This window comes from Takifugu rubripes, chromosome 20, assembly GCF_901000725.2.
Source record: "Takifugu rubripes chromosome 20, fTakRub1.2, whole genome shotgun sequence".
NCBI classification, from domain to species: domain Eukaryota; kingdom Metazoa; phylum Chordata; class Actinopteri; order Tetraodontiformes; family Tetraodontidae; genus Takifugu; species Takifugu rubripes.
This window is the reverse complement of record NC_042304.1, coordinates 12865562-12885416: the sequence shown is the minus strand read 5'-3', so window position 1 is coordinate 12885416 and position 19855 is coordinate 12865562. Positions and strand designations below refer to the sequence as shown.

At 45.1% G+C, this 19855-nt stretch overlaps 2 protein-coding genes across 4 annotated transcripts in view; both read left to right on the top strand.

The window, feature by feature from the left end:
* Positions 1-19855, top strand: part of rabgap1l (RAB GTPase activating protein 1-like) — a 57826-nt gene that overhangs the window by 10926 nt on the left and 27045 nt on the right. For all 3 annotated transcript variants that reach the window (XR_003886188.1, XM_029827684.1, XM_029827683.1), the window contains exons 12-14: positions 240-333; positions 655-805; positions 19361-19474. Coding sequence is in view for 2 of the 3 variants with exons in the window: in XM_029827684.1 (XP_029683544.1) it covers positions 240-333; positions 655-805; positions 19361-19474 (359 nt within the window). In the remaining variant the exon portion in view is untranslated. The remainder of the gene's footprint in view (positions 1-239; positions 334-654; positions 806-19360; positions 19475-19855) is intronic.
* Positions 813-10815, top strand: gpr52 (G protein-coupled receptor 52). The gene has a single exon (XM_011615042.2). The coding sequence runs from the start codon at positions 6556-6558 to the stop codon at positions 7717-7719; it is 1164 nt and encodes a 387-aa protein (XP_011613344.1). The 5' UTR covers positions 813-6555; the 3' UTR covers positions 7720-10815.

Sequence of the window (19855 nt, the reverse complement as noted above, 5' to 3'; positions counted from 1 at the left end):
CCGCCAGAACAGGAGAGCAACAGTAATGAAGCCTGTAGGCCCTGCTGATGCACCCTTTGTCTGTTTCGCCGTGTGTTATTGACAGTTTGCTGCCAAGTACAGTGCAGCTTTGGTGTTGATTTAACATCCTTTTAGGCCCGACATTTTCCTTTCTTCCTGCTCTCTTCTGTGACTGCACAGTCGATGCGTTCAAACCGCAGAATGTTCCAAATGTGTCTCTGTTGGTGTGTTTGCTGCAGATAGCGACAGTGAAATCTCAAGTGGGACTGGAGATGTTTCAAAAGAATGTCCTGAGAAAATTCTGGAGTCTTGGGGAGGAATTCTCCATAGATGGTAAGCTTCCAAAAGACAAGAAAATATCGACAAGCAAATAAAGTCTAGATGGACCATGGTTTATATGGAAAACGCACTCCGCATGCGTTCGAGTGCTATCTCATGCTGCCACTACTGTAAGACTTAATCATTCGAGATAAACTGTCCTAGCCGTACCTGCTAGAAGCAACACGTGTTCAAAAAGGGCCAACAAATCGAGATGGAGCTGACAATCGCTCCAAGCAGAATGAAAGTGATATGACTAATCTGAATCTCTCCAACGAGACATTTGCAATGGACAAAGTTGATTATTTTGAAACGATGTGTCTGTGTTTATGCCAGGCATGGGAACCTCTCCACTCGTCCGAAGGGTCTGCCCTCACTGGTGCGAGGCGGCATTCCTGAGCCACTCAGAGCTGAAGTCTGGCAGCTGCTGGCCGGCTGTCACAACAGCCATGACCTACTTGAACACTACCGCATCCTAATTACCAAGGTAATAGTCGGGGAGGGACAGCGTGCTGTAATAATTTGCTTTTACCGTATGACACTCAGGTTTATGCAGGCTGACACAGGCGAACATGGCGGTTTGCACCTTAAACAGGCTCGTGCATGTTTGATTCACACACGCCTCATCTGGGACCACATATGCTGTGGTCTGAGCTTGTATATACAGTATATATGCTACTGAGGTAAGAAGCTGTGTCATCGCAGCCAGTTCACTCTAAGATTGCAGAAAAACAACCCTCATCAGCCTGTTACTGCTCACACAGATGCAGTGTTAGTTCATTTACACCTACAGCTCCTCTTAGGACAAATTAATCTGACCAAATAATGACACTGAGCAACCAAGCCAACTGCCATTTAAGCCCTGGGATATAGTGTTTCAGCTTCTCGGTTCACATTCTGCCCAGTTTTGCTGTTTATGACTGTGTCTTTTTGTGCCTTTTTTTATAATTTGGTAAATTTAACACCCACCTGCCCACCATCTCCGCCTGTCTGTCAGTTACTCTCTCTCTCTCTCTCTCTTTGTTCTTACATAAGAACCACCCCTTCTCATTTATCCTCATTCCACTAGCTGAGCCATGCCTACATCTTCTGTCTTGCCGGGCTTGTGATGGTATTGATAGGCGGGTGGCCAGGCTATTAATAGCACCACAAAATGAATAGAACTGTGGGAAGATGGTGGAAGGAAGGAATGATGGGGTGAAAGGCAAATAATGGCAACGAAAGCGATGTGCAGCCTATTAATGCCTTATGCCTGTGCTTAGTGATCACATTAATGCCGATGGAATTTTAAGTCATTATATAGAAACATTTAGTGTTTTGCCTCTTGCCAACTGTAAAATCCTCAGTCCCAAATTATTGTAAGATGAGTTTGTATATTTCACATAAGTGTGAAATTATTTTTTTTCTCCATCATCATCATCCAGTTTTTAAACAAAAAAAAAAAAAATCTATTAAATCATTTTTTGGTCCCCCTGACAGCTCGATTCCCGAGGGGAGAGACAGCGCATTAAACTAACTTACTGAGCATTTAGCACCCTGCGGCCGTCTACCTGAATATCACTGATCGCAAATGTCATGTTCAGTGTTGGACTGTTCTCATTTGCAGGCACCGCACACTCCGTCACTCCACACAGCGTGGCCTCCAGGAATCTAAGAATTTAACAAATAACTCTTTTCTGGGCTGGCACAGTGGCAGGTTTGTGGTCTGGGCTGGGGGTCTGCTGGTGACATTTGAACAACCTTTTCGTCTCCCTAGAGCTGAACATGCACAAGGTGTACCTCATGACTTAAACCCAAAGCTTAATAAAGCTCAGCTAGCAATTTCCAGACCAATTTTTTTATTGTATTTTTTTTGCAGAGCACTCTTGCTTGCAGCTCAGTGAGCATATTAACAGAGGTCAGCATCTCTTCGCAGGTACGGCAGCTTTAATCAGAGGTTGGAAGAACACATTGTAGGGAGTCATTCCAAATGAAACTGAAAGTCTTCCACGAAATGTCACTTATTCTCCTTATGTTAGGCGTTAGTCTACCATTACCCTTTTACCCCAATTAAAAGATATGAGATAAGGTTTTAAGGAGTTTAGTCCAGATTTAGGCTCAGAAAGGCCATTTATTGGCCCTGTACGTTTACAGTTGTATTACTCATGCAGATACGACTCCCATGACTGATCATGCAGATGCAGATACACAGAGTATGTGGTAAATGGGCTGCCATGGTAACTGCAAGGGTCTATGGACCTTTCTCTGATTTATTGGCTTGATGAGGATTTTTCTGTCACTGTTAACTTTTTTAAACGGCTACGACTGATGATTACACACATCTGGATATTACCTACTGCTCTACTACACATGATCTGCATGGAATATACAGTATATTGGCACTAAAGATAACTGTTATATAAGTAAATGAAATATCAGTATTTTGTTTATATGTTGGGTTTAAGCCTTTGCACACTGGTAGTTTATTTGCAAATGCTTCACCTCTTTCTAAACTATTTGCATACTGTCTACCATAAAAGCACATTAATGCACATATATTACCATATTTCCCCCGGCTTTGTCGTTTGCTCCGTCACTCTCTCGAGGGTCTAAAGCCTTGTCAGTCACAGCCCCACGAAGAGTCCTCACTCCTCAATCTGTCGGGATCAGCTGCACCGCGTGGCCAAAAGACAGTCAGGAAACACCACTTTCTTTCTGCCGCGCTCACAATATAGGTCTATTCACAGCAAGCCTCCCGGCCTGACTCCATGTGTGGCTCGAGAATGCAGCACTTCAGCTCCCATTCACTTATCTGAGGCACAATCCCAGTAGGCAACATGAAAGGCCACACTGCCTTACCGCTGAAGCTTCAGGAAAACCCGTTAAACTAAAATAAGAAACCAGACACCCAATCACGCTAACGTTTACATGTAATGTCGTAATTGTGATATGATGGCTGGAAATTATAATTGCCATAAAGTAGCCACGGTGTGTGTTAGCAGGGCCTCCACATCACGGCAGCCCGGATTAAAGAGACTCGGCATCTTTTCGCTGGTCCCACACATCCATCCATCGAGATAATCTTATTGTATATGTTGGCCTTTCGGGTGTGTTTGCGCCAGCTGGTTTCTGTTAAGAGACATCGTTTTTATTTGGCCTTTACCGATGATCGAAGAGATTCGGACTGTATGAAGACCTATAAGGTACAAGGACAAAAGGAGCTCAGGAAAAATGAATATAAATATGTGAACTTGAGTGTTCCGACAGGTTTTCCCACATGCGGTGTGAGATTAAATGAAAATGATAGATGGTGTTTCAGTAGGCAGCCGTCTTTGACCTTTAGCTTCTCTTTACCACTCAACTGCAGCAATCCCAGTTCCCATAGTACACATGCTGACATTGTGCTGGGGGTGAATATGGTGGAGATATTTTCCCTGTTAAGGATGTTGGACATAAATTGCTCTCCTGCAAAAAGAGATAATAGCTATTGCCTGCAGTTTCCCACGTGCTGTGAGCAGGGTGCTTTCTATATTTGACATGTTCTCCCTCTGCTGTGTGCGCCCATATTTATATCTGTGTAAACAATACATTATGTTCTTCAAGACGAGTTTCAGTAAGCACATTCCCATTTGGATCCCTTTGATCACAAATCTGCAGACTTTATCATTGTCTGTAGTGACAGAAAAAGCTGTTGTGAATGTAAATAGTGGCTTCTACATGCTAAACTGGTTCAGCAGTGGTTTGTTGCTGGTGCTCACTGTATGTTTTTATCCGGGCTGTAAACACTACAAAAACCCCGACTGTGCTACATTTAAAACAGGCTCAACGAAGCGTGCTCCCTCAACAGGGGCTGTTAAACAGCTTTTTGAAGTTATGTCTTCATTCTACCTTTGACGTCTCATTCAGAAACGATTCTGAGTGAAATAGTTTTAAAAGCTCGACAGATCCTGGACTGTAGCTTAGATAAGCCAGTCTAACTAGGTAGATATAACATAATGATTGGAATTTGCAGGAGCCCAGCGGTGGGATGCTGTAAGCAGTGAAAGGTGAATCAGCGTCCAGCATTCTCCCCCCCAACAAGTGTCCCTGCTGGCTTTGTTTGGATCAAATTGAATTATTAATGGTGGCCTTCTGGTCTTGTTTTTCATCAGTGTCCACCTCCAAAGGTAAAGAGCAGCATGCTTTTGAGTTCTCCATTGACTGGGTCCTCCTATAGTGACAGCAGAACTGTCACCAGAAACTAACATTGGCCTTTACTTTGTCTCTTTATATGTTTCGCTTTCCCGACACTTGTTTTTTTCATCACAGTGATTTTCATAACAACTTTTCTGCTGATTAAATGCACATTCTGTGTATTTTCCCAGGAACAATAGATAATATGATAGTGCATCTAAATTTACCTCTGGGGGAAAAAGCCCATATAAGTGACAGAATAATGTGGTGGGGAGCCTCAGGTGCAGCACGGAAGAGAAGGCGGGGCTAAGAGCCTGAAGCCGAGGCAGAGAGAGTGGAAAAAGAGGGAGGGTTTGTGTGTATGGGAAGAGAGAGAGCGTGCAAGCTGGAGAAAGCGTGTGGAGAGGGAGGGAGGGAGGGAAGCGTAAGTCAGTCTCAGCATCTCTCCTCACTGCACCAGGGCTGAGGGACTCTTCGTCCCCTCGCTTCCCTCGCTGCAGATTTAACTCCATTCCATCAGTGCGGTCATCTTTTTTTTTTGGGCTTGCTATACGTGCTGCTTCTGACTGCTTTATTTCCTCACCTCTTTCTGCACGGCAGGATAGAACAATTCTTTTTTTTTTAACCAAAACGTCGTCTGGGATCGCAAAGGGGGCATTTTTGCAAAAGGACGGTGGTAAAACTGCAGTTTCATCCGGGACGCCGTCTCTCGCCTCTGCTGCTGTTGTGGATTTCCCCGTCTTGCTCCGCCAGTGTTTTGTTTGGGGCAGCAGACAGACTGTGGGAGTCATACCTCTGACAAGTGCGCGTTTCAAAGGACCGACGAAGATGACAAAACTTGTGCTTTCGCACACGAGAGGTGGTCTCTCCGCTTCTGATCGCTGCAGCCAAAGAAGATGGAAGTTTGCTGTAGACCTGCATGCTGCCAAGTGATCCTTGCACATCTCCCGGCAAGCGTCCGCCACAGGGTTGCAGAGGAGTCAAAACGAGCGGAGCGCTGAGTTATTCAGCCGGCCTCTCCTCACTCCAGGAGAACCCTGTCAACTGCCTGCACGGCAATCTGGATTTTCACCGACTCACTTTTGCATTCCTTTGTTTCCTCAGCTCGCCGAGAGGCAGGTTCGCACGTATTGATGTAAAGTTTAAAGACGGAGCTCATTCAGAGAGGGAAAAGAAAAGAGCCGCTTTCGGTGTGGTTTCTGCGCCGGGATGCCTCGTATAGACATTTTCTCCCGGGCACCATGTGTGCTGAGAGAGCACTGACATTATCTCCTGTGGAGATCCCCGTGTTGTTCTAGCCTGTGTCTGTGTTTTCATTCAGACAATAGCTGTGCATACATGGGCTCCAGACACTGACCAAGAGGACCACCAAAATAAGGAAAGCCTACAGTTGCACAGTAAACACACAAGCACCAGCGGGTGCGCTGTGAACCACTGATTAATATTGAAAGATTGATTACAAAGATGGATTTGACGCCACATCCTGGTGTGAGGCCCTCCAGCTGAAGCTGGGTGTTCTGCAGTGTTTGCTTTAACTGTTTCCTTCAAACGTTGCTCTTCTTTTCGCTATGCTGCTGTTTTGGTATCGTATGAGCATGTCCGAAGAAGAACAGAACGCAGGAGAGTAAAGACAAGTGTGTTTGGCTTCAAGATTTAACCTCCTCGTATATCAGCTTTGCTCGTTGCCCTTGTGAGGGCAGTTCTTCCCTCAGTCTCCCGACGCCCCCCCCCCCTCGTTAGGATCGGCAGATGAAGCAAAGCAGGAGAGAAAATCATCTTTGGTATAGATACTGACCCTGGGATTTATTCTCTCTGAACTACAGCGTTCTCTCTCTGCTCCTGTTTGTTACCTGCATACAACTTTAACAAACCATGACTGATTGGAAAAGGAGAGCTAAACAGGTTGTCCTACCCTCCCAGGGGGCGTATTGATTTTCCTCCAGCCTGTGTTCATTTGATTGAGACTCAGCTATGTGAGAGTAAGGTGAAAGATTTTGCCAGAGCGTATCGAGCTCCACTAAATGAAGGAGGCTTTCAGACACCTGCTGTAGGGTTGGGAGCCTTCTGTTACAGAACGGCTGCCTTATGGGCGGAACAATACAAACGTCAGCTACCTGGTTAGCGCCCAGTACAATGAACCTGTCTGAGCCCACCGTTCCAGAGCTCAGCAGCAACAGCAGCAATGGAGGCTTCTTTCCTGGCCAGACATCTAACCACTCTTGTCCCTTGGGCTGGGGATTGAATGAAGGCTTGGAGACTTGCATCCTGGAGACCGCTGTTGTTGTTCTTCTGACTGTGCTTATTATCGCAGGGAACCTGACGGTCATCTTCGTGTTCCACTGCGCGCCTCTCTTACACCACTACACCACCAGCTACTTCATCCAAACCATGGCCTACGCCGACCTGCTGGTGGGTCTGAGCTGCCTGGTGCCCGCTCTGTCTCTGCTCCATTACCCCGCCAGTGTCCAGGAACCCATCACATGTCAGATTTTCAGCTACGTCATCTCCGTTTTGAAGAGTGTTTCGATGGCATGCCTGGCTTGTATCAGCGTGGACCGCTACCTGGCGATAACCAAACCACTATCTTATAACCAGCTGGTGACACCGTGCCGGCTGCGAGGCTGCATCACCCTTATCTGGATCTACTCCAGCCTGATCTTCTTGCCCTCATTCTTTGGGTGGGGTAAGCCAGGCTATCATGGAGACATTTTCGAGTGGTGCGCTCACTCCTGGCCCACCAGCGCTCTCTTTACAGGCTTCGTGGTGTGCTTGCTCTACGCACCTGCGGCACTTGTGGTTTGCTTTACTTATTACCATATTTTTCGCATTTGCCAGCAGCACAACAGGGAGATCAGTGAGCGGAGGGCACGTTTCCCCAGCCAGGAAATGGAGGCTGGAGACGGGGGTGGCGGTGGGCACCACGGAGGGCACGGACCAGATCGGCGCTATGCCATGGTGCTCTTCCGCATTACCAGTGTTTTCTACATGCTCTGGCTGCCCTACATTATTTACTTTTTGCTGGAGAGTTCCCATGTACTGGATAGTTCTGCCCTCTCGTTCATCACCACCTGGTTGGCCATAAGCAACAGCTTCTGCAACTGTGTCATCTACAGCCTTTCCAATAGCGTGTTCCGCCTCGGCATGCGAAGGCTCTCACAGACAATGTGCTCCTTCAGCCATTGTGCGGCAGATGACAGAGACTTTGGGGAGCCCAAACCAAGGAAGAGGGCAAACTCCTGCTCCATCTGAACGGCGTCACGTAAGGGACGAGAACACGGCACCTCGATGCTGCAAAAGAAAGCCGGAGTCGTACCAAGCCTGCGGCATTGTAGCGCTTGACGAGCTAATCAAACTGGGGAAAAACCTCCGCAATTCTGAGAGACTTTGTCTTGAATTCCATAAATGATTTTTGCATATGAAGGTGTTCAAAGAGATTAATGCAGCAAGAGTAGAGAATTAAGATGAAACAGGCTTTCGGTGAAGGCATAAATTAGGTTTGATTCAACAAAAGAAAAAAATAATCTGTGGCATTCAGATCTTTTAAAGGCTTTAAAACATAGCGAAAGACAAAACTTCAAAACAGTAAAAACAGAATATATGTTGATGTAAGTGTTCATTTGCTTTACACTCTGTGTGTCTACTTCCCCGAGATGGGAAAAAAACAGAATTTTTGTGCCCACAAGTCAGTTTAAAGTCTTGTTATATTTAATGAACAGAGCGATATTTATGACAGCCATGAAGCTGCTGATAACTGTGTGTGGCCTTGACTGTTTGGTTCTGGTTTTTTGCTTCTATAATGATGTAATGATGTGGACATGTAAACCAGAGAGTGATGCAACAAAGAGATGCATCCATTTACTGTCCTGGTGTCTGATGTATTTCATATTAAATGGCCCATCATCAAAATCCTGGCACATAAATAGTCCCATAAAATACTAAAATATCGGTCTTTGTAGATGAACATAGCCAACAATGGACCAAGGTTTGTATCTGTATTTATAAATGTAAAGAAAAAAGTAAAAATCCCTTTTTATTATCATTCTTATTTTTACCCATGCATGCTGCATCCATTGATGACAGCTCATTCTGGTTCCTTAATTACCGATCCCACCTGTAATAAAGCACACTTTCCTTTGGCACAATGAACTAAATTGATGTTCTTTGCAGGCATTTTTATAAAATGACTTAGAAGTGCAAGGATCTCCTCACATTATTATTGTATTCATTGGTCTGCATTCGAAGCCTCATGGTTTGAGGTTAAATCTTCTATTTCATAGCTTTGAATAGCTCTCCTGGACAATCCAGATTCCCAAAAAAGCCCTCCTGTGCTTGCACACGCAGTTGTGCAAACCCTGTTGTCAAACTACAGACCTCATTGTGTGTTTGTGAATGAACTGACGCAGTACTTCATGCATATTTTGCACATCTTACTGGAAATTGTGTGTTGTGTTTTGTGGCGGGGAGGGGAGGGGAGGGGGAGTCTATAATGGATTCTTTTGTTTTCTTAAAACTTGTTTCTTGTTAAATATCGTAGGGTTTGATTTCCTGTTCTCTTACTGTGAACATTCCAGCTTGGTGAACTTAAGACTGTTAACAAAGTGCAGGAGATGTCTGTTGTTAAGCAACCTCCAGACTGCCTTGGTTACCATTCTCATCCTTTGTTGCGGCACAGGTGTGAACAAGATATTCTAGTCAATTTACCTTGTTTCTCTGGTTGGATCCATGTTCAAACATAGCTGTTTTCATATACGTGGAGCCACGTAGCCAAACCAGGCACTAGATGTTTGCTCAGTTAATTTCTGTCATCTGTTGCTGCTCACGGTGTATTTACAGTGCGACCAAGTCAGACAGCAAAACCAATCCATGAATATTGTAACTGCACTTTATGCTGCTTAACAGTACTGTGTTTATTGTCATACAGTTTAAGGCTGCATGAAATGAATTCTGAGTAGTAGGACAGAATAAACTAAATAAAATACACTCTTTTTTTTTGCTAACTTATTGTTGTGGTAAGATTCAACCTACAGCTAAACACTTGCAGCAGATGCACAAAGAGTCGGCCTGGTCACATAATGAATGTAAGAACAACAACAAGGCTGCAAAACAAACAGGACCAGAGTCCTCCTGGGTTTCTTACATGCTTCAGTTTATTTCCCATGTTTGATTTGGTCTGTAGGTTCTCGCGCTGCAGCCTTGAGTCGACTATAATTAATAATGAGCTAACACCGTCTGTCTGCAGTTGATACTCTTCATACTGTCACTTTTTTCCGCTCCGAAACCTGAGATAAAAGCTGGATCACCGGTACGTAACACCCTTTAACGTATTCAGAGTCCTCTATTGAAGTAACATTTAAAAGACGCGTGTTGCTTTGTGCAGCTTTCAAACATTGCAGATTGTTCTGTATGTGCCTAAAGTTGTAATTTCGTGTAAAAACTAAAAGGTGTGAACTGTTACGCAGACGTGCTGCACTTTTCTAAAGCACCGCAGCTCTTTGAACTTTTCAGCCAGATCCGAAAAGGCATCATTCTGTTTTTGTTGCGAGTTTGGGTTCATTTCTGCCTCTATGTGTGGCATCTTTTCCTACCGCCTGAAGCCTGTTTCGCATCTGTAAGATAACACAGGACGCCGACCGGGCTGAATATTGTGAAATCCCTTTTAGAAGTGCGCTGTAGACCTCCTCAAGTGTTCTGGAAGCTTGTGTCTCTTGTGCAGTGCGGTGGGCTCTTAGAGAAATGTGTAGGATCCGAATCAGTGTTGAATTAATCTAGGGAAAAATCACACGTCCGTGTTTAGCCATCGAGACTCCAATACTCAAAACATTCCATTCGGATTGAAGATTCCAGGATTTGTCAGACGTTGCACATGACTTTACTGTTTTTGTAGCGGATTCTGTGAAGCTTCGAGTTGAATTTCAAACAAAATTCATCAAAAAAAAATCTGAAGAAAAAAATTGTGTTAATCTGTATTATATTCCAAAACTAGTAGGACATGAAAACTTCCTAAATATTAGATGCATTAATCTGGACTGGGATTAGTGAACCGAGTTAGTAACAGATTAACACAGTGTGTATTAGGTCATTACCCCTTTGTACTTTATACTGTATGAGTATACTGCATAATTAAGTGTGTGTTTGTTTTTAATCTGCTGTACAAATCAAATTCTGACCGGTTTGGAGCAACTTTTGGAGTTCAAATATCTCGGCTTCTGTTTGAGGTACGAGAGGCAGTGTTGTAAATTACAGTGTCTATTTTTTTATTTGGGATTTTTGTCAAAGGTTTTTCCTTTTCTGTTTCATTTTTGCTGTTGCTGCCAAACCAATAAAAGTGAAATTAGTAGATAGTCACCCCCGTGTAGGTGTTTTTGTGAACAGAGTCACCTTCACCTTTGCCCTGCTTCATACTTCTTTTGTAGAGTAGCAAAGAAAACGTGGATTCAGACTGTCGGTGCGATATGACCTTGAACGACCTTGATGCAATTTGTCAGGTATAAAAGAGCTGCTGGATTTCAATCACTGCAGCTTTGCTTCATTTAGAGCAACTTAAAACAGGGCAGCCTGAAGATTACATTATCATTTGAATAGAGGTTTTTCAGTATGTGTACTTGAGTTCTCGTGTACTGAACAGGGACAGATAGGTATCCCACAATGCATTTCACCATGGCCAAGCCAGCTGCAGTGAGGGCTGAATGGATCTTCAAAGTCCGGGTGTCCGATATGTACTGCAGAAGTTCTCAAGTCTGTGCCTGCATACTTGCTGTTGAGAGCCATTTATGTGCCGTCTGCTCGCCTCAGTTTAATATTTTTGTTCTTTCTTTAGTTCAGAAACACCTTCCTGTTAGCGTGCGCTTTCTTTTTGACTTGAATTCTACTGTGAAGTCCTTGTTCTAAATGATAAAGAGAGGACGGAGAAGGTTCCAGGTCAACAGAAAAAATGGTGGAAAGATGATTACCAAGTTGGAGTTTCATACAAATGTTGCTTTTTTTTATTCCCGTGTAAATTAGGCCACAATTTCAAAGAAAAGAATTAAAAAATCCACACGTTTCCTCCCAGTAAACACTTCTCATTTTCTATTCAGCCCAGTTTAGTGCACTCCTCCCAGCCTGGTCCTATTCATGAGCGCCACTATATTTGGAATCCACTCGTTGCCACAAATGGCAGCATACTTTCTGCTTCCTTTCCGCCTCTTCTCTCTTTCCGTCCTAAATGAGGAAGAACCCTCCGACTCTCTCTCGAGGTGGGGATGTCAGACTTGAAGGGGAAGCCAGCTTCTGCCTATTTGTGCTGTTGGTGGAGCCTGGAGGCCTGCACCAGAACCCTTTGATGGTGCCAAGTCGGCACACGCGCGCAAAATCAGCCTTATTATCGCGTCTTCAGGCGATCTTGGAAAATCCTGCAGACAGCAGTTGTTGATCTTGAGCATAGCTGGACTTTTGGGGCGACAGAGATGTTTCTCTTTCCAATTGGAAGACGGAAACACAGCCTAAAGCTCCTAAACCTCATCCTAACCCACTCTGAATCCTGATTAATGATCCCTTTGGATTCTGACGGGAGCTTCGTATGTTCACGGCTGCTGCTTTAATGGTGGAAATAAAGAGTACAATGTTAACACGGAGTTCTTCACATAAACTTCACCTGCCGAGGCGAGAGCCGAGGTCAGGCCAGTGTTGACGCATCAGAGCGCTCTGGTGCCTTTTTGCTTCCAAATGAGTACAGTGGTTTCACCGGTTTCACCGGTTCTGCTTATCATCCCGCTTTCAGTTTGAAATGTCTGATTCGGCAATTTCTCACTCATTGTCTTTCCAGGTCTCTCGTGCTTAATTGCTTTCTTTTTCCGACTTGCGTAACGCTGACTCCACACGTTGTTGAGAAATCCCACCTCACCCCTGAGCGCCGTTACATCTCTGTGGCCGCCAGCAACTCTGAAAATCAATTTAGGTCAGGGCTGTTATTTGGCCTTATGATGGACGTGCGCCGACCGTGCTGCTGATTTGGCTGTTAATGCTTCTGAATGTGCGTGCTCAGGAGAAACGCTGCTAACGTTGTTGATAGTGGGTCACGATATCAATATTTGTTGTGTTTGGCACCTGAGAGTGAAAGAAAACCACGTTACAGCAGAACCGCTGCATTTCCTGCAAATATTGCCTTCATTCTTTGGAGGAACGTTGCCCACGTTCACGTCAGTCAAACTGCACTCGATCAGGCTCCAGGTTTGATCCATGTGGAGTTGATTTGACAGGTTTTTTTTTTTTTTAAATATTAATTTTATGGCTCATTTCTCTTCGTGTTTAATATTGTTTGTTGTAGTTTTACTGTTTTTGGCTTTCTTTTGCTGTTGATATCCCTTGGGTACTAATCCATCTGCCAGCAGGTCTGCAGATGGCTTCTCTAATGTTCTCACTGGGCAATTTATCCCAGTTAAATAACTTAAATTAAAATGACTCTCTTGGCTCCTTAGTAGTACTCTTCAGCTTCTTCTACAGCAGACGCAGGCGCTTCTTTAGCAGTGATTTTGCCATCAGACCTCCGCCCGTCCATCACTAGCGGCTGGCCTGGCGCGCTTCCTCTTACACCCACCTGCAGCCTCATTCGTCCAGCTGTGGTCCTGGACTCACACAAACTCAACCAATCCCTGTCATTTTGTGTCAAACCTCGCCATTCTCTGATTATTTTAGCATTGACAGACACGCAGGGGCGTCGCGACGTGCTACCTGCTTCCTCCTCGGTGCTGTATGTGAAGTGGAAGTTCTGTTCAGGCTCCTTTGCCTTGATGTGAACTTGATCACTGATCAAATAGAGGGATTTAATAGAATAAGGTTTACAGTTGACAGTGTGGTCAGAAATGAAATCCAGGATATGGGAGGCTTTGTGTTACTATGGAAACTTTAAGCTAATGAAGAGATAAAGGGTAGAGTTAAGGATAACATGAAAAACCTCTGCATTATCGTTACATGTCAGGGAGGGAGGATGAAGCAGGCTGTGTGTCCGTGCACGTCTGTCCTCTTGACCTTCTGTGTGTCACCCTTAGGTGCGTCTACCTCTATTATCTTTTGCCCGCTGGGGAAGAAGACAGAAAATTCCAGATATCAGGGTCTTTCAGAGTTTCTGTTGAGCTGTGTGCACGTTGTTGTGGGGACAGCACATCCTTCTCCAGCTGTCCATCGTTCCCATATTACTCTAGTCTGGACCTGCTCAGCATATTTTGTCTTTTCATACACTTTTTTTATTAATCCCCTTCACTCGGCCAATCTTCTTCGGTATGACCGGCTCCCAGTTCATTCATTTCTGGGACCAGTGTTAAACCAGTTATTCCTCGGTTCTGATTTCGGGGACCTGCGTTGCCATCACCAGTTTCACCGCGAGCAAAATAAGAAATTAAACCGTCTCGCTCTCCGTCTTCTGCACCCGCAATCCTGCTTATTCAAATGCAGATCAGCTGGACCGTTAAAATGCCATGGCAGAGAAACACACACATGAATTTGCAATCAGCCAGGTGGGCCAGCTGTTGCCCCTCCCTCACAGCCCAACTCGCAACCCTCTGGGGAAGCTGCTAGGAACATTATTGCCAGCAACCAAGGACGAAGTCCTCGGGGAAAATCTGCTTTTAATTACCAGGCTGCTTTCCTGTGAATATCAGACTAGTAGATTAACTGGAAGTGTTGCAGTAGAGTGACGGCAGATTAAGAATGTCTGAGTTTGAACGGTGCCACAAGGAAAAGATGGACTGTTTTCATCCATCCTGTTTCCCTTACGGTGGAAATTAATGACAGACCTCTGAGTGACCCAGAAAGCACTTTTTTTTGTTTGTTACAGAAAGAAATTTGCTGATTGTGCGTTTTTCCCCTGCGAAACGCCCCGTCTTCGCGGAGACCCTGGACCTGACTCTGGTCTCCGCTGTTGCTATAGCAGCTGCTGCTTTCTTCAGCAGAAACTCGCCGTCCTTCTGTGATCATTTCAGCAGAAAATTCCACCTTAATCTGTAAAAGACAGATATCGGGCGTTGAACAGTGAACCTTTTCCTGCACGCAGCTGCGCGTTCTGTCAGTGTTGGGGTGTCTTTTAAAACACATCCTCCTGTCTCAGGCCTGCCCCCCCCCCCCCCGTAGTTTCAACGTCCTCCAGCTCTCGGTCTCTCATTTTCTCTCTGCTTTGTGTACTTTTCTCTCTGTGTCACCTTGGTGTCGTGCACATCCATATTTATTCTCTCACTACTTCTGCATTTTCACATGGCTGGAGAAGCTGGCGGGGGGTGTCAGCGGCTCTGAACAGACGTGTGCCGACACGCCATCCTGCCGGTTCATCACAGCCTCTGTTGTCTAACGCGACCCACGTGGGGCCGCGCCGGCCGCTGGTGCTGGTGCCAAGCTCAGATGGCGCCGCGTTAGCTGTCGTTCCCTCTGAGAGTTCCCCGAGAGAAACGTGCAAACGCAACTGTATCGACGAGGCTTCTTTTTTTAAGACCCGATTACAGCAAACTCTTAACGGGCATCGTTTTGATGGGATCAGGGTGAATCACGTCTTCGCCGTAGAAAGTGCCGTTGTGACTTTGAGAGGATCTACAGCGCTGCTGCGACTCCACAGCCCGATCGTCTGCAAATTACACCACCGGGGCAACGTCGCGGTGTTTTATCTGTCATACTTTGGCTTAGTTTTGGGACAGATGGAGGAAGTGGAGATGCGTCTTTTATCTTAATTTAACGCTAGTAGCCCACACCAGCAGAGCCCCTCCAGTGGGGAGATAAGTTTTATTCTGTTTTAGTCCTGGGAGGGTGGTTGTGGAGTTTAATGTAAATTATAATGGATCTTCACACGCCAGAATATTAAACGATGTCTCCAAATATTTGACATCTCTCCCGTGACAGCGTGTCTGGTGCTGGGACAACATGTCCTTCGGGTGTATCAACAGTGAATACCAGGACGTTGCATTACAGTTAAAATGGATTACACCTTTTTTTTTTTCTGTGTCTCTTTCTCCCCAACTGACGGTCTCTCTGGCTGCCTTCAGGGCTCCGAGACACTTTCTTCCTCTCCCACATTCCCGGTCTGACTCGGGGCGTTCAGCTGTCTGAACCAGGCGCGCTGCACATCATCCTCGCGGGTTTAGCAAAGCGTGGCCGGCTTTCCGTCGAAGGGCTCAGCGGCCAGGAACCGTGGGAGCCTCCTCAACCGTTGCATAACACTGTCAGAAGAGAAGGGTAACGTGAGAGCCCAGCACCTCTTTCACACTGGTTTCACCACGAGAAGACCGGTCCGCTTCTCAAATTCTGCACCCATATGTGAAACATTTATCCGCTCCTTTAATTCTGAGAGGCTGAGAAGGCTGGAGCAGGTAGGTGGTTAATTATGTCACTCAAGGGTGTTTTAGCATTGTAGATGGACCGAGTGAGTCATGATTCCACAGCAAACTGTTGGAATATTCACTGCGAAACACAGACAGAGTTGCTATGATTTTTCTTGACCTGATATTTTAAAAAAAGATGTGATATTTAAAAAAAATAAGACATTAATATAAACTAGCATCACCCGACCAGCCCCCTCAAAAGTCAAATGATTTCATGTCAGATGTCCCAGAGTCGGTGGCTTGCTGACATTTCTCAGAAAGATGGTCGTTAATACTGGCAACGCAGCGGCTCTGCCATGAAATATTAAGTAAACTGATGAATGAAGGAATGTGTGCGGGTCTCATCTTTTTTTCATGTTGAAACCTTGGAGTATAGAAGTCTGAGCTGCTCCCTCCGTTTGATTACATCTCTGTAGCACTGGGCAGTGTGGTACTGGAAAAACCTGACCCGTCTACCTGATACGCTGACCAGTCGGTGCAGGCGGCGTTAGCATTATTAGCGCCATTAGCAAAAAGCTCCTGGGTCAGGCATTCAGCATTTTTTACAGAATGATGATGAAGTCAACATTGGAGTAATTCAAAGCTGTCCTTGTTGAAATAAGGACAGCAGTCAGGAACCATTTTTTTTTTAGAAGGGATGCTAACATTTTAATGAAATGAAATCGGTCTGTTCAACAGTTCCCCTCTGAATTATTTAAAATTCAAATGCAAAACACTTATACCCAGTGTGCTGTTGTAAAAGTGATGTAACAGGTAAAACGAAGAGGGAAGAATTTGAATGTGCAGAAGGTCTTCAGTCAAGCACTTGAACCTTGATTTTGTTAAACTGCAGCTTTTACCCAGGCTGCTCGTATACTTCAATTAAAGGCTGTTAAATGCGGAGGGACGTGGACGGATCAGCACTTTTTTCTCCTTTGCTGTTTGTGTTGAGCAGTTTCCATGTTTGGGAGCTCAACCCGTATCTTGGCGCTATCTTTCTTGCTCAGTGGCTTTGTTGTTCACCTCTGTTTCAGTTGATTGTCCGTTTCGGTGCATTTTTCCTCTCTTTTCCAGCCAGTTTAAAAGCTATCAACTGTGCACACACGATACCACCGACCACACAGTAACATGCCGGTGCGCGCATAATTCAGACTGTCTGGACCTAATATTGATTTAATCCACTTGCCTGTAGTTAATCTCTTTCAAATTTATCATGCCGTTTGCAGAAATCTAGGAAGGCTCGTGTCAGATTGGGCTCGTTTGTGTCTGCATCAAAGGGGACGCGTGCGAGCGGAGTGAATTCTGATTTGAAATGAGCAAATATACCCGTAGACGTTTAGCGTGGAGCCTAATAATCCATCCTGTTTTAAATTGTTACCGTTCGCTTCTGTTTCAGCTGCTAAAAATTCGACGAGGAAACTAAGAGGATTAAATGCGTTCGGGAATTTCTCATCTTCTCCTGACGCCTGTAGTCTTCCCGCATTTCCTCCCCCAGTCAGGAAGTAAATGGTGGCGTTCTTGAGATCACCAGCGGCAACGGTGGAGAGATTTTCAGGTGGAAGATGGTTTGAATGATTGTGGCAATGATGTTAAGCCGACGCCGTCGCGCTGCTCTTCCCTCTCGGTCTCAACGCACGATCAGCACGAGGTCCCTGATGGTGCCACAGTTCCTCCCCAAACACGTCCTGCACACAGCTGCCAGCTTCGGCGTGCACGTACGACTCTGTGCTTTTTCCTCTCTCCTGGCCGAGTGTTAGTGTCACAGAATAAGCCAGTGTTCTCTTTTAATACTGTAACACTGAGGACGTACTGCCTGCATAAGATCTGTCAGGAATCACTGTCAGAGGGAAGGCTGGACGGCTAAGCCGGCCTCCTGACACCAGAGGGCTTAAACATCTTTGCATGTCTGCACGCTATAAATGGGGATGCGGGTGTGTTCTGAAGGACGCGTGCTGCTGTGCGAGGAGAGGTGAGGAGGAAATGAGGCAGAGGAGCAAATAGGAAAGAGGTTAAAAAAAGAAAGATGTGAAAGGAGGACTGGAAAATGAAGGTAGAGGAACGATGCGGGAGGAAAACGAGGAAGAGAACGCTGAAGACGAGGAGGGAGGAGGTGGGGCGGGAGATGTCCTCTTCTGGTTTTTATGGCATTTTTTGAGTAATGAGGCTGTTAATTAGTGGAGGCATGCATGGTTTATTAAATCAAAGTGTTTACAACTTTCACTGTCAACCAAATTCTCAATGGTCCTCGCTGATGTTGCCATGGTAATTACAGTGTCACAAATGAGATTGATGGGCTGGTCTGTAATTATATTTTGGGGGAAAAAGCAGTGTAAGTCATTACTAAATCGTCGATGTCTGCACTGATAACAGCAGATCTGAATACGAGAGTAATGCCACGTTTCAGTTTTCGGTCCTGCTGAGCTGCGTTCGTAACCTTCCGAAGGTTATTTGGTTATTTATTTATTTATTTTTGGCATTTGTGGAATTACTTTTTGCCATCAACGTGACACAATCCGAATGAGGGGGGGTGGGATTCCCATACAACTCTCTTCATTCCCGAAGAGCTTCATCTTTGGGACGCGATATTAAAAAAACAATCTGTTCAATAATACGCAGATTGGAAGACTACAAATATCTCATTCAAGCATTAAACGCACTTCTGCCTGCAGTTTCAATTAAAGCCGGTTCGTCTTTGAGCTCGGTCGTGAGGGATGTTTACGTTAGTCTTTGCATTTTTAAGCTGAATGCATTCGCTGAACGTGAGCTCACAGTGGAACTCAGCCTGTTAAATGTGGAATTATTTAATTAACTTGACTCTTTTCATGAGCATCCCGTGTGCACATGTGCTCTTTTGTATTGGCAATAGCTTAAATTTACAGCTGCTGTTCTAATAGCAAGAAGGTTTTGGTTCTATCCCAGCTCAGGCTTGTCCATGTTTTTCATATATCTATCAATCTCTTTGTCCACATTACAAAGAGAGCAAATCTGAAAATTCCTTAGTCATGCACCAGCCAGGCGAACATTTCTGTTGGAGGCCATTTGTTCTTTCTGCAGATCTGAGCTTCATTGTGTTTGTGCTTAAAAAAGGAGAGGACAGCAGTATCCCTGCGTATCCAGTGTGTGTGTCTGGTGTGCACGTTTGTGTGTGCACTGCAGCGGTTTCCACACAGTCTGGTCTGTAGCGGCCTTCCTAGACAAAAAGATCGGGCTTTTCAAAAACAGGAAGAAACATTATTCAAGAGGAAAACAGGCAAAAATCGTAAAATGTGTTCACCTTGAATCTGTGCTGTTGCATGTGCATGTGTTGATGCGTCTGAAGGACAAACCTCTGCAACGTTCCAACTGCCCCCCCGATAAAAGATGATGCATTTGCATCTTGAGTCCTCTCTGTCACAGGAGGGAATGAGTTCTTCTCCGGGTTTTTCTCCGTCCTTCAGCCACAAACACTGTTTTAAATCTGCACCGATGTAACATAACTGATGATAAATGGCCGTGGAATGTGTCCGTCCGCGCTATCAAAAATGTCTTTTCTGTCTGTGTGTTATATGGATTCCTGATCTTCTGTGTTGCAGGACTCGGCTCAGGAAGCCGTCATTACCAGAGACATCCACCGCACGTTCCCCGCTCACGACTACTTTAAAGACTCGGATGGAGAAGGACAGGATTCTCTGTACAAGATCTGCAAGGTGATGTCTGAAAACACACACACACACACACACACACACACACACACACACACACACACACACACACTGTTGTTCCTATTGAACCAAGATTGCTCTTCTTTGACAGATCCCACCCAGTGAATATATTCTTTTCTAGGACCTTAATCTACAGTGCATTTTATTGCAGTAGCCTACTGTTAATTAAAAGTTATTTGGTTTTAACAACAGCTAAAAGTGAGAGTCAGAATCAGCACTTTACAGGTAGGAGTTTAGAAGGAGCCGCTTCATCAGCTCAGCTTAGATACATGGATCAGGAGAAGTGTTGCCCCTACAAACGTATGAGAAATGTCTTAGGTGAATATTTTTATCAGTCCAAGGACCATTAAAGACAAAAAAAGGTGC

Excerpts from the sequence above, each read along its gene's own strand:
- gpr52 (XM_011615042.2), top strand. The coding sequence starts at position 6,556 with ATGGGCGGAACAATACAAACGTCAGCTACCTGGTTAGCGCCCAGTACA.